At 40.8% G+C, this 13,051-nt stretch overlaps 1 protein-coding gene across 1 annotated transcript in view; it reads right to left on the bottom strand.

Moving 5' to 3' along the window:
- Positions 1-13,051, bottom strand: part of LOC128057705 (ATP-binding cassette sub-family C member 4-like) — a 390,282-nt gene that overhangs the window by 55,143 nt on the left and 322,088 nt on the right. The window contains exon 20 of the mRNA XM_052650189.1: positions 11,986-12,065. Within this exon, the coding sequence (XP_052506149.1) occupies positions 11,986-12,065 (80 nt within the window). The remainder of the gene's footprint in view (positions 1-11,985; positions 12,066-13,051) is intronic.

Below are 13,051 nucleotides of genomic sequence, written 5' to 3'. Positions count from 1 at the left end.
CACTAGGACCACAGCCTTTTCTAACTTAATGAAACCAAGCCATGCCTGTGGGGCAACCCAAGATAGGCAGGTCATGGTGGAGAGGTCTGACAGAATGTGGTCCACTGGAGAAGGGAATGGCAAGCCACTTCATTATTCTTGCCTTGAGAACCCCATGAACAGTATGAAAAGGCAAAATGATAGGATACCAAAAGAGGAACTCCTAGGTCATTAGGTGCCCAATATGCTACTGGAGATCAGTGGAGAAATAACTCCAGAAAGAATGAAGGGATGGAGCCAAAGTAAAAACAATACCCAGTTGTGGATGTGACTGGTGATAGAAGCAAGATCCAATGCTGTAAAGAGCAGTATTGCATAGGAACCTGGAATGTCAGGTCCATGAATCAAGGCAAATTGGAAGTGGTCAACCATAGATGGCAAGAGTGAACGTCGACATTCTAGGAATCAGCGAACTAAAATGGACTGGAATGGGTGAATTTAACTCAGATGGCCATTATATCTACTAGTGCAGGCAGGGATCCCTCAGAAGAAATGGAGTAGCCATCATGGGCAATCAATGAGTCCAAAATGCAGTACGTGGATGCAATCTCCTGATGTACTCTGCATATAAGTTAAATAAGCAGGGTGACAATATACAGCCTTGATGTACTCCTTCTCCTATTTGGAACCAGTCTGTTGTTTCAAGTCCAGTTATAACTGTTGCTTCCTGACCTGCAAACAGATTTCTCAAGAGGCATGTCAGGTGGTCCTGTACTCCCATCTCTTTCAGAATTCTCCACAGTTTATTGTGATCCACACAGACAAAGGCTTTGGCATAGTCAATAAAGCAGAGATAGATGTTTTTCTGGAATGCTCTTGCTTTTTTGATGATACAGCAGATGTTGGCAATTTGATCTCTGGTTCCTCTGCCTTTTTGAAAACCAGCTTGAACATCTGGAAGTTCATGGTTCAAGTATTGCTAAAGCCTGGCTTGGAGAATTTCGAGCATTACTTTACTAGTGTGTGAGAAGTGTGCAATTGTGCCTTAGTTTGAGCATTCTTTGACATTGCCTTTCTTTGAGACTGAAATGAAAACTCACCTTTTCCAGTCCTGTGGCCACTGCTGAGTTTTCCAAATTTGCTGGAATATTCAGCACAGCACTTTCACAGCATCATCTTTTAGGATTTGAAATAGCTCAACTGGAATTCCATCACCTCCACTAGCTTTGTTCATATTGATGCTTTCTAAGGCCCACTTGACTTCACATTCCAGGATGTCTGGCTCTAGGTGAGTGATCACACCATCATGATTATCTGGGTCATGAAGATCTTTTTTGTACATTTCTTCTGTGTATTCTTGCTGCCTCTTCTTAATATCTTCTGCTTCTGTTATGTCCATACCATTTCATGCCCATCTTTGCATGAAATGTTCCCTTGGTATGTCTAAGTTTCTTAAAGAGATCTCTAGTCTTTCCATTCTATTGTTTTCCTCTGTTTCTTTGCACTGATCATGGAAGACCAAGGAAGGCTTTCTTATCTCTCCTAGCTATTCTTTGGAACTCTGCATTCAAATGGATGCATTTTTCCTTTTCTCCTTTGCTTTTCACTTCTCTTCTTTGCCCAACTATTTGTAAGGCCTCTTCAGACAGCCATTTTGCTTTTTTGCATTTCTTTTCTTGGGGATGGTCTTGATCCCTGCCTCCTGTACAGTGTCACAAACTTCTGTTCATAGTTCATCAGGCACACTGTCTATCAGTTCTAGTCCCTTAAATCTATTTCTCACTTCCACTGTATAATCGTAAGGGATTTGATCTAGGTCATCCTGAATGGTCTAGTGGTTTTCCCTACTTTCTTCAATTTGAGTCTGAATTTGGTAATAAGGAATTCATGATCTGAGCCACAGTCAGCTCCTGGTCTTGATTTTGCTAACTGTATAGAGCTTCTCCATCTTTGGCTGCAAGAATATAATCAATCTGATTTTGGTGTTGGCTATCTGGTGATGTCCATGTGTAGAGTGTTCTCTTGTGTTGTTGGAAGTTGGTATTTGCTATGACTATTGTGTTCTCTTGCCAAAACTCTATTAGCCTTTGCCCTGTTTCATTCTGTACTCCAAGGCCAAATTTGCCTGTTACTCCAGGTGTTTCTTGACTTCCTACTTTTGCATTCCAGTCCCCTATAAAGAAAAGGACATCTTTTGGGGGCATTAGTTCTAAAAGGTCTTGTAAGTCTTTATAGAACGGTTCAACTTCAGCTTCTTCAACATTACTGATTGGGGCATAGACTTGGGTTACTGTGATGTTGAATGGTTTGCCTTGGAAACGAACAGAGATCATTCTGTCATTTTTGAGACTGCACCCACATACTGCATTTTGGACTCTTTTGTTGACTATCATGGCTACTCCATTTCTTCTAAGGGATTCCTGCCCACAGTAGTAGATATAATGGTCATCTGAGTCAAATTTTCCCATTCTAGTCCATTTTAGTTTGCTGATTCCTAAAATGTCGATGTTCACTCTTGCCATCTTCTGTTTGACCACTTTGAATTTGCCTTGATTCATGGACCTAATATTCCAGGTTCTTATGCAGTATTCCTCTTTACAGCATCGTACTTTGCTTCTATCACCAATTACATCCACAAGTGTGTGTTGTTTTTGCTTTGGCTCCATCCCTTCATTCTTTCTGGAGTTATTTCTCCACTGATCTCCAGTAGCATATTGGGCACCTACCAACCTGGAGAGTTCATCTTTCAGTGTCCTATCTTTTTGCTTGGACTTCCTTTGTGGCTCAGCTGGTAAAGAATTTCACTCATTTAACTCTGTTAATTCACAACATTATAAAACATTGGTGAGTCTTATCTATCTGATGAGATCTATACAAACCCTGGTTTTCCTCGGTGACTCAGATGTTAAAGAATCTGCAATACTGGAGACCCGGGTTCAATCCCTGGGTCAGGAAAATCCCCTGGAAAAGAGAATGGCATCCCACTCCATTATTCTTGCCTGGAGAATTCCATGGACAGAGGAGGCTCGCAGTCTACAGTCCATGAGATTGCAAAGAATCGGACACAACTGAGTGACTAACACACACACACACACATACAAAGCCTAAGACTAAGCTTTTTTAAACCTGGCCTTTGCTTGGGATACATTAATCACATTCTTCATCCCTCATTTCACTGCCCTGGGTATTTTCACAACCACGTCAGCTCTGGGACCTGGGTATCCATCAATTTGCCCCCAAATGAGAGTCACAGCTAACTCCACTGTATAGTGAATGGTGGGGTCTGGTTTACAGTTTGCTAACCAGCACAGCAGGAAGCTTTAGGGAAACATGGTGTGTCTCTTCCTTCATGTTTAGTGTATCTCATTGATCAAATGCTTCCTTTCCACTTTTGTCAGGGTTCAATGTTATTACAAAATTTAAGTCTGGAGTCCTCTTATTTTATAATTTATCAAGGTACACCTTAAAAAGAAGAGCACTATAAAAGTATATCAAATGGAAACTAATCAACGTTCAATGATAACCTATATGAGAAAAGAATACAAAGAAGAATGAATATATGTATATGTATATGTATAATTGAATCACATTGCTATGTGAAACAAACACAACATTGTAAAACAACTATATTCCAATAAAATTATAATTTGTTTAAATTAAAAAGGTCTTTTAAAAACCTAAAAGTCAAGGGTTTTGAGATCCATCTTATAAATTAAAAAACCCAGCATATTAAATTATGTAGAAGAATGAAAATAAGAAAAAAACAGACTCTTGAGAGTCCCTGGGACAGCAAGGAGATCAAACCAGTCAATTCCAAAGGAAATCAATGCTGATTACTCATTGGAAAGACTGAATGCTGAAGCTCTGATACTTTGGCTGCCTGATGAGAAGAGCTGATTCATTGGAAAAGACCCTGATGCTGGGAAAGATTGAAGGCAAGAGGAAAAGGGAGTGACTGAGGATGAGATGGTTGGATTGCATCATCAACTCAAAGGACATGAGTTTGAGCAACCTCTGGGAGATAGTGAAGGACAGGCAAGCCTGGTGTGCTGCAGTCCATGAGGCCGCAAAAAGCCAGATACAACTAAGCATCTAAATGACAAAAGATCCAAATGAAAAAGAAAGCTAACTTCCAAGCAGAAAAATCAACAAACACAAAGCGTGGTTCTTTGAAATCACCTCAAAATGCAAAAGAAAAAAAAGGGGGGGGAGGGAATTTACCATTCACATGAATTAAAAGAGGATAATGCAAAAGATTGGGCTTCCCTGGTGGCTCAGATGGTAAAGAATCTGCTTGCAATATGGGAGACCCAGGTTTGAGCCCTGGGTTGGGAAGATTCCCTGGAAAAGGAAATGGCACCCTACTCCAGTATTCTGACCTGGAGAATCCCATGGATAGAGGAGCCTGACAGTCTACAATCCAGGGGGTTGCAAAAAGTCAGACATGACTGAGGAACTAACACTTCAGCTTTCACTTTAATTCAAAAGATACCATGGGCATTACAAAGAGAATATAACAAACACCATGCAGATTCAATTTTTAAATTTTTAAATTTTAATGTAAAGGACAAATATCTTTAAAAATGACATACAAGAATAACATAATGACATAGAAAATCTGGATAAGTGCATATTGATTTAAGAATTTGAATCCTTTATTTTATTTTACTTTATTTTATTGACATAACGTGCAGCTTGTGGGATCTTAGCTTTCTTACCAGCAATTGAAACCAGGCCCATAGCAATGAAAGTACCAACTCGTGACCACTGGACCACCAGGGAATTCACTGAATACATAATTTTTAAATTTCCCACAGAAAAGACTTTAAGTCTAGAGGGCTTCACAAAACACTGGGCAGAAAAGTTTTACCAAAGTTTCCAGGGTACATGAGTCCAGCAATATCATGATATAAAAACCAGATAAAGACATTAAAGGAAGGAAAATTACAAACCAAACTGTCTTGGGATATTAAGCAACATACTAGTGAACTGATTCTAGCAATATAAAAAAGATAATACTGCAAATCTAACTTGCCTGGGCAAGTCCAAAATTCTCAGGGTCGCCTGTTACAGAGGACGGCCTGGAACCCTTGGGCAGGAGCTGATGCTGTTGTCCACAAGCAGAATTTCTTTTTACTTCAGAGAAGTCTTAGCTCTTAAAGCTTTACAGCTGACTGAACTGTGCCCACTGGACTATGTTGGATAATTGTCCCTACTTAAAATCAAATGATTATGGACTTCAATCGCATCTGCAAAATACCTACAGAGCAACACACAGATCACTTTTTATTGAATAACTGAGGAATGTAGTCTGGTCAAGCTGACACATTAAGCTGACCATTAAAAATGGAAATATTTCCCCTGTATTTTCATAAGCCTACAAAAGAATTGATGCTTCTGAACTGTGGTGTTGGAGAAGACTCTTGAGTGTCCCTTGGACTGCAAGGAGAACCAATCAGTCAATCCTAAAGAAAATCAGTCCTGAATATTCAGGAAGGACTGAAGCTGAAGCAGAAAGTCCAATACTTTGGCCACGTGATGGGAAGAATTGACTCATTGGAAAAGACCCTGATGCTGGGAAAGATTAAAGGCAGGAGGACAAGGGGATGACAGAGGATGAGATAGCTGGATGGCATCACAGACTTGATGGACATGAGTCTGAGTAAGTTCTAGGAGTTGGTTATGGACAGGGAAGCCTGGTGTGCTGCAGTCTATGGAGTCGCAAAAAGTCGGACATGACTGAGCAACTGAACTCACTGAGATAATTCTGATACCAAAAGCTGATAAAATATTTTAAGAAAAGCAAATTATACACTAATATCCTTCATGAACAACAGGTATAAAAATTCTTGAGAAACTACACACAGCAATACATAAAAAAGATGCTACATTATGACCAAGTAAAGTTTTTTCCAGGAATGTTAAGTTTAACTTTCAAATACCAATCACTATAATTCACATTAAAATAGTAAAGATAAAGAATCATATGACTATCTGAAGAGATATAGAAGAAATCTTTGTTAAAATTCAACACCTATTCTTAATTTTTTTTTAAAGTAAAATAATTGGCAATTGAGGAATTAAAAGAAACATTTTCATGTTGATGTATGGCAAAACCAATACAATATTGTAAAGTAATTAACCTCCAATTGAAATAAATAAATTTATATTTTAAAAAAAGAGAAACTTTTTCAATCTGATAACAGATACCTACCTAAAAAATTACAATTAATATTATTTGTAATGAAAAAATATTGAAAGGTTTTGCCCTAAGAGTACAAGATTATCTTATCTAACCAATTCTCTTCAACACTAACTGGAAACTCTAGCCACAAGTCAAGAAAAGGAAATAAAAGTCATAAATATTGGAAATGAAGATACAAAATTGTCATTATTTACAGCTGAAATGATTGTATATGGACAAAACCCAATATCTAAAAAGGTAGAACATAGAAAGGTATCTTCACACTCCTAAGGATATACAGATTTCTTAGGATACAAAACATCAACTACAAAAGAATAAAAAAGGTAAACATTAGACTTCATCAAAATTAAACCTTGATCTCCACTAAGGATATAAATGGCAAGCCACTGATAGGAATATCCACAAAGCACTAGCATTAAATATATATTCAAACTAAACATCCCCAAGGGGGATTTGAGGGAGGGGTGGGGAAGGAATCAATACCCACAGAAGTCTCAAAGTGACAAAGTCAGTGTTCAGTGGGAGAGGCTGGGATACTCTACACACTTTCCCTGACATCTCCAAACAGTGAAATGCAAGGGTCAGTGGTGCTGAGACAAGTAAAGGCTATAAAAGCAAGTGACCATAATAACCTATTACACTCAGTCTCAGGCTTCGTTCCCAATATCCAGATGCACTGGCCTATTATTTTGCACTCCCCTCTCTGGAAAGAAATGACTGAGGACACTTCCTTCACATTTTCTTTTTCTTGGGCATTTTCACTTCATAAAGCTGCAGTCATGTGTCCTGTGTGTGCTGAGGAGGGAATGACACGGTCCCTGGTGGTCCCACCACAGTCGGCATTGGTGGCTCAAGTGCATTTGCCCTTTGTGTCCATGAAAGGACGTGAAGACTCAGTTCAGCTCTGACAAGTTGCTGATTTTCTTCTTCTTCTTTTTTTTTTTTTTTTTCCTGAATGAGGGGTGTGTGGGGAATAAGCATTTTGCAACTTAGTTTTCCTCAATAAATCATGGCATTTTGCTGAGAGTAGCTGTGTGCAAGTTCACAAGCTCAGAGCAGTCCCAGACTTTTTTTGGAAAATTAAAATGCCTAAATCTAACTTCTACATCTCACCTTCATTTTCACTCATTTAGCATTAGGAAGACTCCTTGGAGTTGATGATTTCAATGACAAGAATTATAGATAATTGAGACTTCTTATTCAGTGTTATTTGGGACTTTGGCAAATTGTATGAAAATTACATTACTCTGAAATATTTAATGCTCAATGGTATATCTTGAAAACAACTGATTTTTATTCTGTGAGTCTACATAAGAAAGTGTCCATCAAAATTTCAAGGACTACAAACCTAGAATCTCTGTGCTACAAAATCATGAGATGATATTTATGGGCCTGAAAACTGTCTTTGACAATAACTTTAATTCAACATAATGCCACTTTGCCAAAGGCAAAAGGAGAAGAGGGTGGCAGAGAATGAGATGGCTGCATGGCATCACTGATTCAATGGACATGAACTTGGGCAAACTCTGGGAGATAGTGAGGAACAGGAAGGCCTGGCGTGCTGCAGTTCATGGACTCACAGAGTCGAACATGACTTAGCGACTGAACAACAACAAATGCCATTGTCATCAGACTATTTCTCTTACCTAAACACACATGTGGTATTTTAAAAATAGTTACCCATTACTTAGTGCTCAACATGCACTTAGATATTCCGAAAAAAATTAATTAAAATGAATTTCATTTTGTCTTCCCAACAAACCTTAGGAAGCAGGTATTACTTTCTCCATTTTACAGAAAGCAGAGTGTGGCTTTGTGGGACAGTGATGGTAAGAGGGAGAGCTGGGACGGGGGCTTGGAAAGGGAGACTGTGGGGCTCTGCACTGCACCACACTTTAAAGCTGTTGGCATCATGAAGGATTATCAGGTGCAATCACACCACATAAATTGACTTTTTATGCTGCTTTCCTTCATCCTTTGAAATGGTGAACAACTCCAATTTGCCCAACCACTCATATAATGAGACTGAACAGGCTGGTAGCTGTGAGAGTCAGTGTACAGGATGGTGCACAAACTCATGCTCGTCTCTCTGTTAGGATGTGGTCTCTGAGTGATATCACCTGAGGAGGTGAACTGTCCTGCAGTGTAGACAACTACTCAGAGTCCAGGGTTTTCCTTAGCCACACTTGGCATCACTGTCACAAAATATTAAATAAATTGTCTGAAACTTCATTTAAGGAAGTGAGAATAAATTAGATGATGGAAAGTATACGGAATAAACATTTTAGAAGTAATAAAAATGATCAAGAATCTTCTAAAGTTTATCAAATACAACAAGGATAAGCAAAGTCATCAAAAATGAGTTTGAACACCAGTGCACTAACACAGCTGAACAATGCCCTTCCAGACCCTTCCCTTCCTCCCTCTCCGCTGGTAATAGAGAGAAAGACTGGGTCCCACACAGGAACTCTGCTTTCAGCATCTACAGTGGCCTTTCCCTCTAATCTGGGATCAAAGGTAACCTCCTGGAAGCTCTGCCACTTCCTGGACCAGGTTCCCTAACTCTCTCCAACCTCCACATCCAGTTTGCCTTCCAGAACTTCCTCCACAGGGCTCCCACAATTAGGATTCCAAAGTCATCAAGGAGTGAATCTCTGGATGTCTTCCTTCCTTGGGTGGGGAGGAGACCCATGAGGGGAGGGCTTCATGCCTGATTCACCCCTGTACTTCACAGCCTAGATCCTTGTTTGTTGAAAGGAAGGATGGAAGAGAGGGGGAAATCACCAATCATACTCCCCTCTCAGAAACTAAAATCTCAAACAACAAGCAACAGTTTCTCAGAACCTGCATTCCAGATGGGCCTCTCTCCTGATTCATTCAAATTCTTTCCACCCTGTCTTCACCTCAACTCCCTCCAAGCCTCCCTCCAAAGGACTGGATTTGCAGTCCTTTGCTCTCTAACTCCTTGGGTTACCACACGCCTCCTGATTCCAAATCAACCAACAAGTTTCCGTGGACTCACCTTCTCAATTGCACTGAACAGACCTCTCCTTCCTCGGGTCTCCACCGTATCTCCTCCTCTGGTCCTTGCTGTTCATTATGCATCTTCAGTACTTCCCTTCTCTCTCTGCTTTCTCCCTGAATATCAGGGCTTCCCTAAGCTTCTGATCTGGGCTCCTAAAATGCTTTCCTCTCTCTGGGCAATCTTATCCATCCTCACAGATTAAGCTACTTGCTCAGTGAAGAATATGCATGCTCCATGCTCATCCCAGGTCTCTCTCTCAAAGAGCAGACTCTTACTTCTAATGAACTACAGGACACCTCCACCAAACTTCAAGATAATTGACAAGTGGTAGAGGAAGGACTGGAAATCAGCTAGACTAGAATTTTTTCTTCTCTTTAATGAGAGTATTTCCTGCTGAAATCAGGTAGTATCTACCTCTGTCCCTCTATATGCCATCCAAAAATATGTGACAAATTCTGATTATGACGACTAACTAACCATATGCTAAGCACAAGGCGGAAACCCAAACTTGGTCTAGCTTGCTGTAGCAAAGAAACAGAACCTTTCACAAAATCCTTTCAAAGTAATTTACAATCAATGTCAAAATATGACACTGTTTTTAGGGAAAAATTGTTTCCAGGGATAAATTATGTAGCTAAACCCAGCAGGGCACATTTATAAAATAAGTTTCCAGAAGAGAAAAAAAAAACAATCAGACATCTTTGCAGTAAAAGTCCTCTGCCTCTGGGTCTCAGCTTAGTTCTCACTGGCAACAGTGGAAGCCTTGCCCACAGGCTGCACTGTCTGTAGGACACTGTTGCACTGTTCATTGCTGCATTTCTGTGTGCAGCTCTTGATAAATGCATTTCATTTCCAAAATTAACACTTGGAAAGAAAAAGTAAATTCCCCACAGGCTTAATCACTGATAAATAGACAGAATAACAGAAGCAAAAAAAAAAAAAAAAAAACCACTCCATAAGAGCAACAACACTGAATGTGAAGATGAGAGCAGAGACGACCTAACATTATTTCTTAGAACCTCAAGTTCACAGACCAACTGAGGCTAGACAGAAGGTATTCCTGTAGGTCTCTTTCTCTCTCTCTTTTTAAGACACCTTAAGACAGAGCAATCAGCTTGTGAACAGAAAAACTGCCTACATAAACAAAAGACATTTTCTGAGATGACTTTGATCCCAGAATCAAATTACTGGCTTAAAAGTTTTTGTGTCTTCAAAGTTGCTCTCTACGGTCCTTCTTGCACTTCTCAGGTGGCTCAGTGGTAAGAATCTGCCTGCAATGCAGCAGATGCAGAAGACACGAGTTTGATCTCAGGATTAGGAATATCCCCTGGACAAGGAAATGGCAACCCACTCCACTATTCTTGCCTGAGATATCCCATGGATGGAGGAGCCTGGCAGGCTACAAACCATGGGATCACAAAAGAATTGGACACAACTTAGCAACTAAACAACACTGTCCTTGTTAAAATATTATTTTCACCTTATTTTTAGCCAATCTTTTCTTTGTAAGTAACCACACCTGAAAATGAAAATGAAGTCACTCAGTCATGTCTGACTCTTTGCGACCCTGTGGACTGTAGCCTACCAGGCTCCTCCGTCCATGGGATTCTCCAGGCAAGAGTACTGGAGTGGGTTGCCATTTCCTTCTCCAGGAGATCTTCCCAACCCAGGGATCGAACCTGGGTCTCCCACACTGCAGGCAGACACTTTAACCTCTGAGCCACCAGTGAATATAGTCTGGTTTCTCTTCATAAACGCATAACCACACCTGGCTTTATCCAAATAAAATGGTGCAGCAAATATTTGTCCCCTGTGGGAATACAGTGCATCATGCTCAAGCTCAGTTGTGTCCGACTCTTTGCAGCCCCATGGACTATAGCCCATCAGGCTCCTCTGTCTGTGGAATTTTCTAGGCAAGAATACTGAAGTGGGTTGCCATTCCCTCCTCCAGGGCATGTTCCCAACCCAGGGATCAATTCCACGTCTCTTGCATCTCCTGCACTGGCAGAACTGATGCTTTTGAACTGTGGTGCTGGAGAAGACTCTTGAGAGTCCCTTGGACTGCAAGGAGATCCAACCAGTCCATCCTAAAGGAGATCTGTCCTGGGTGTTCATTGGAAGGACTGATGTTGAAGCTGAAACTCCAATACTTTGGCCACCTCATGTGAAGAACTGACTCATTTGAAAAGACTCTGATGCTAGGAAAGATTGAGGGCAGGAGGAGAAGCGGACGACAGAGGATGAGATGGTTGGATGGCATCACTGACTCAATGTACATGAGTTTGGGTAAACTCTGGGAGCTGGTGATGGACAGGGAGGCCTGGCATGCTGCAGTTCATGGGGTCACAAAGAGCCGGACACAACTGAGCAACTGAACTGAACTGAGCCACCTGGGAAGCCCAATACAATGCATAATTTAGTTAATCTAGGCTATCTTTCCATGAGAGGTGATTATTTTCATATTACAAAATGGGCTCCTAGTAAAGGGAATCCATGCCAGACACCTTGGAGGCAGAGGGAGAACCACTTACCCAGAATGTCACTGCTTCAGACCAACATTGATGTGACTGTGTAGACATGCCTGCCCCAGGGGTTACTCATGCTAACTCACCCTCCTAATCAGAACTGCACCTCTTTCTCACAAACACAGTCTTCACTGAAGATAACAGGACACACTACCAGGCTGAAATGCCCACCCTCAGCCTCTGTGAAAAATCCTTGAGAAACAGGCACTCTGTTCTTCCCTGTGAAAACTCTGGCAGGACTGGTACATTACCTGGATGAAATCAAGAAATATCAGAGGCAGCAAGTCATCCATATGCCCAACATCTTTGGAGAAACGATTCAAAATTCTTCCTGCAAGAACAGGATATGAGAAATTACTCACTCCCTCAGGAGATTTAAGAGAAATAATTCATGAACAAATCAAAACAATATTTTTGAAGACTATGTATTTAGGGATTTCCCTGGTGGTACAGTGTCCCCAGTGCAGGGGACGTGTTCAATCCCTGGTCCGGGAAGATTCCACACACTGCACAGCAACTAAGCCTGTGCACCACAACTACTGACGCCCATGTGCCCAGAGCCTGAGCTCTGCAGCAGAAAGAGCCACCACAGTGTGACGCCCAGGCACTGCAGTGGGGAGTAACCCTGGCTCGCTGTAACTAGAGAAAGCCCACATGCAGCAATAAAGACCCAGTGCAACTAAAAATAAGTAAATAAATCTTTAAAAAATAAGTACCTGCATTAAATATTTAATATATTGGGCTTCCCCAGGGACTCAGTGCTAAAGGATCCATCTGCCAATGCAGGAAATATAAGAGACAGGGGTTCAATCCCTGGGTCAGGAAGATCCCCTGGAGGAGGAAATGGCAACCCACTCCAGTATTCTTGCTTGGGAAATCCCATGGACAGAGGAGCCTGGCAGGCTACAGTCCATGGGACTACAAAAGAGTCGGTCATGACTCAGCAGTAAAACAACAACAAATTTAATATATTACAAATTCATATGAAATAAGCCAATGTCAGTGGTAAAAAGAAAGACACAATAGGATGATACCTAAAGAGAAACAAAAATACCACCAAATGGCAGTGGGTGGGGAGTTGAAACTTAGCCCTGATTTTTAAAAGAATGGGGGAACCTTGTGGCAGTATCAGGAAGAATTGGTGGATTTGAGAAAGTTCCCTCCCTTTAGATCCATCCCATCTAAGGCTCACTCCAAGTGCTAAATCTGTAAGTAAACAGTTGCAAAATACCTGTTAATCCTAATTGTCACATCAATTTTGCTTTATTATCAAGATTAATTTTGTCAAGTGATGCTTTCTATAATAAACATAATTAT

The sequence above is a fragment of the Budorcas taxicolor genome, chromosome 12 (genome assembly GCF_023091745.1).
Source record: "Budorcas taxicolor isolate Tak-1 chromosome 12, Takin1.1, whole genome shotgun sequence".
NCBI lineage: Eukaryota > Metazoa > Chordata > Mammalia > Artiodactyla > Bovidae > Budorcas > Budorcas taxicolor.
Note: the sequence above shows the minus strand (reverse complement) of the source record. Positions and strands in the feature narration are given on the sequence as shown.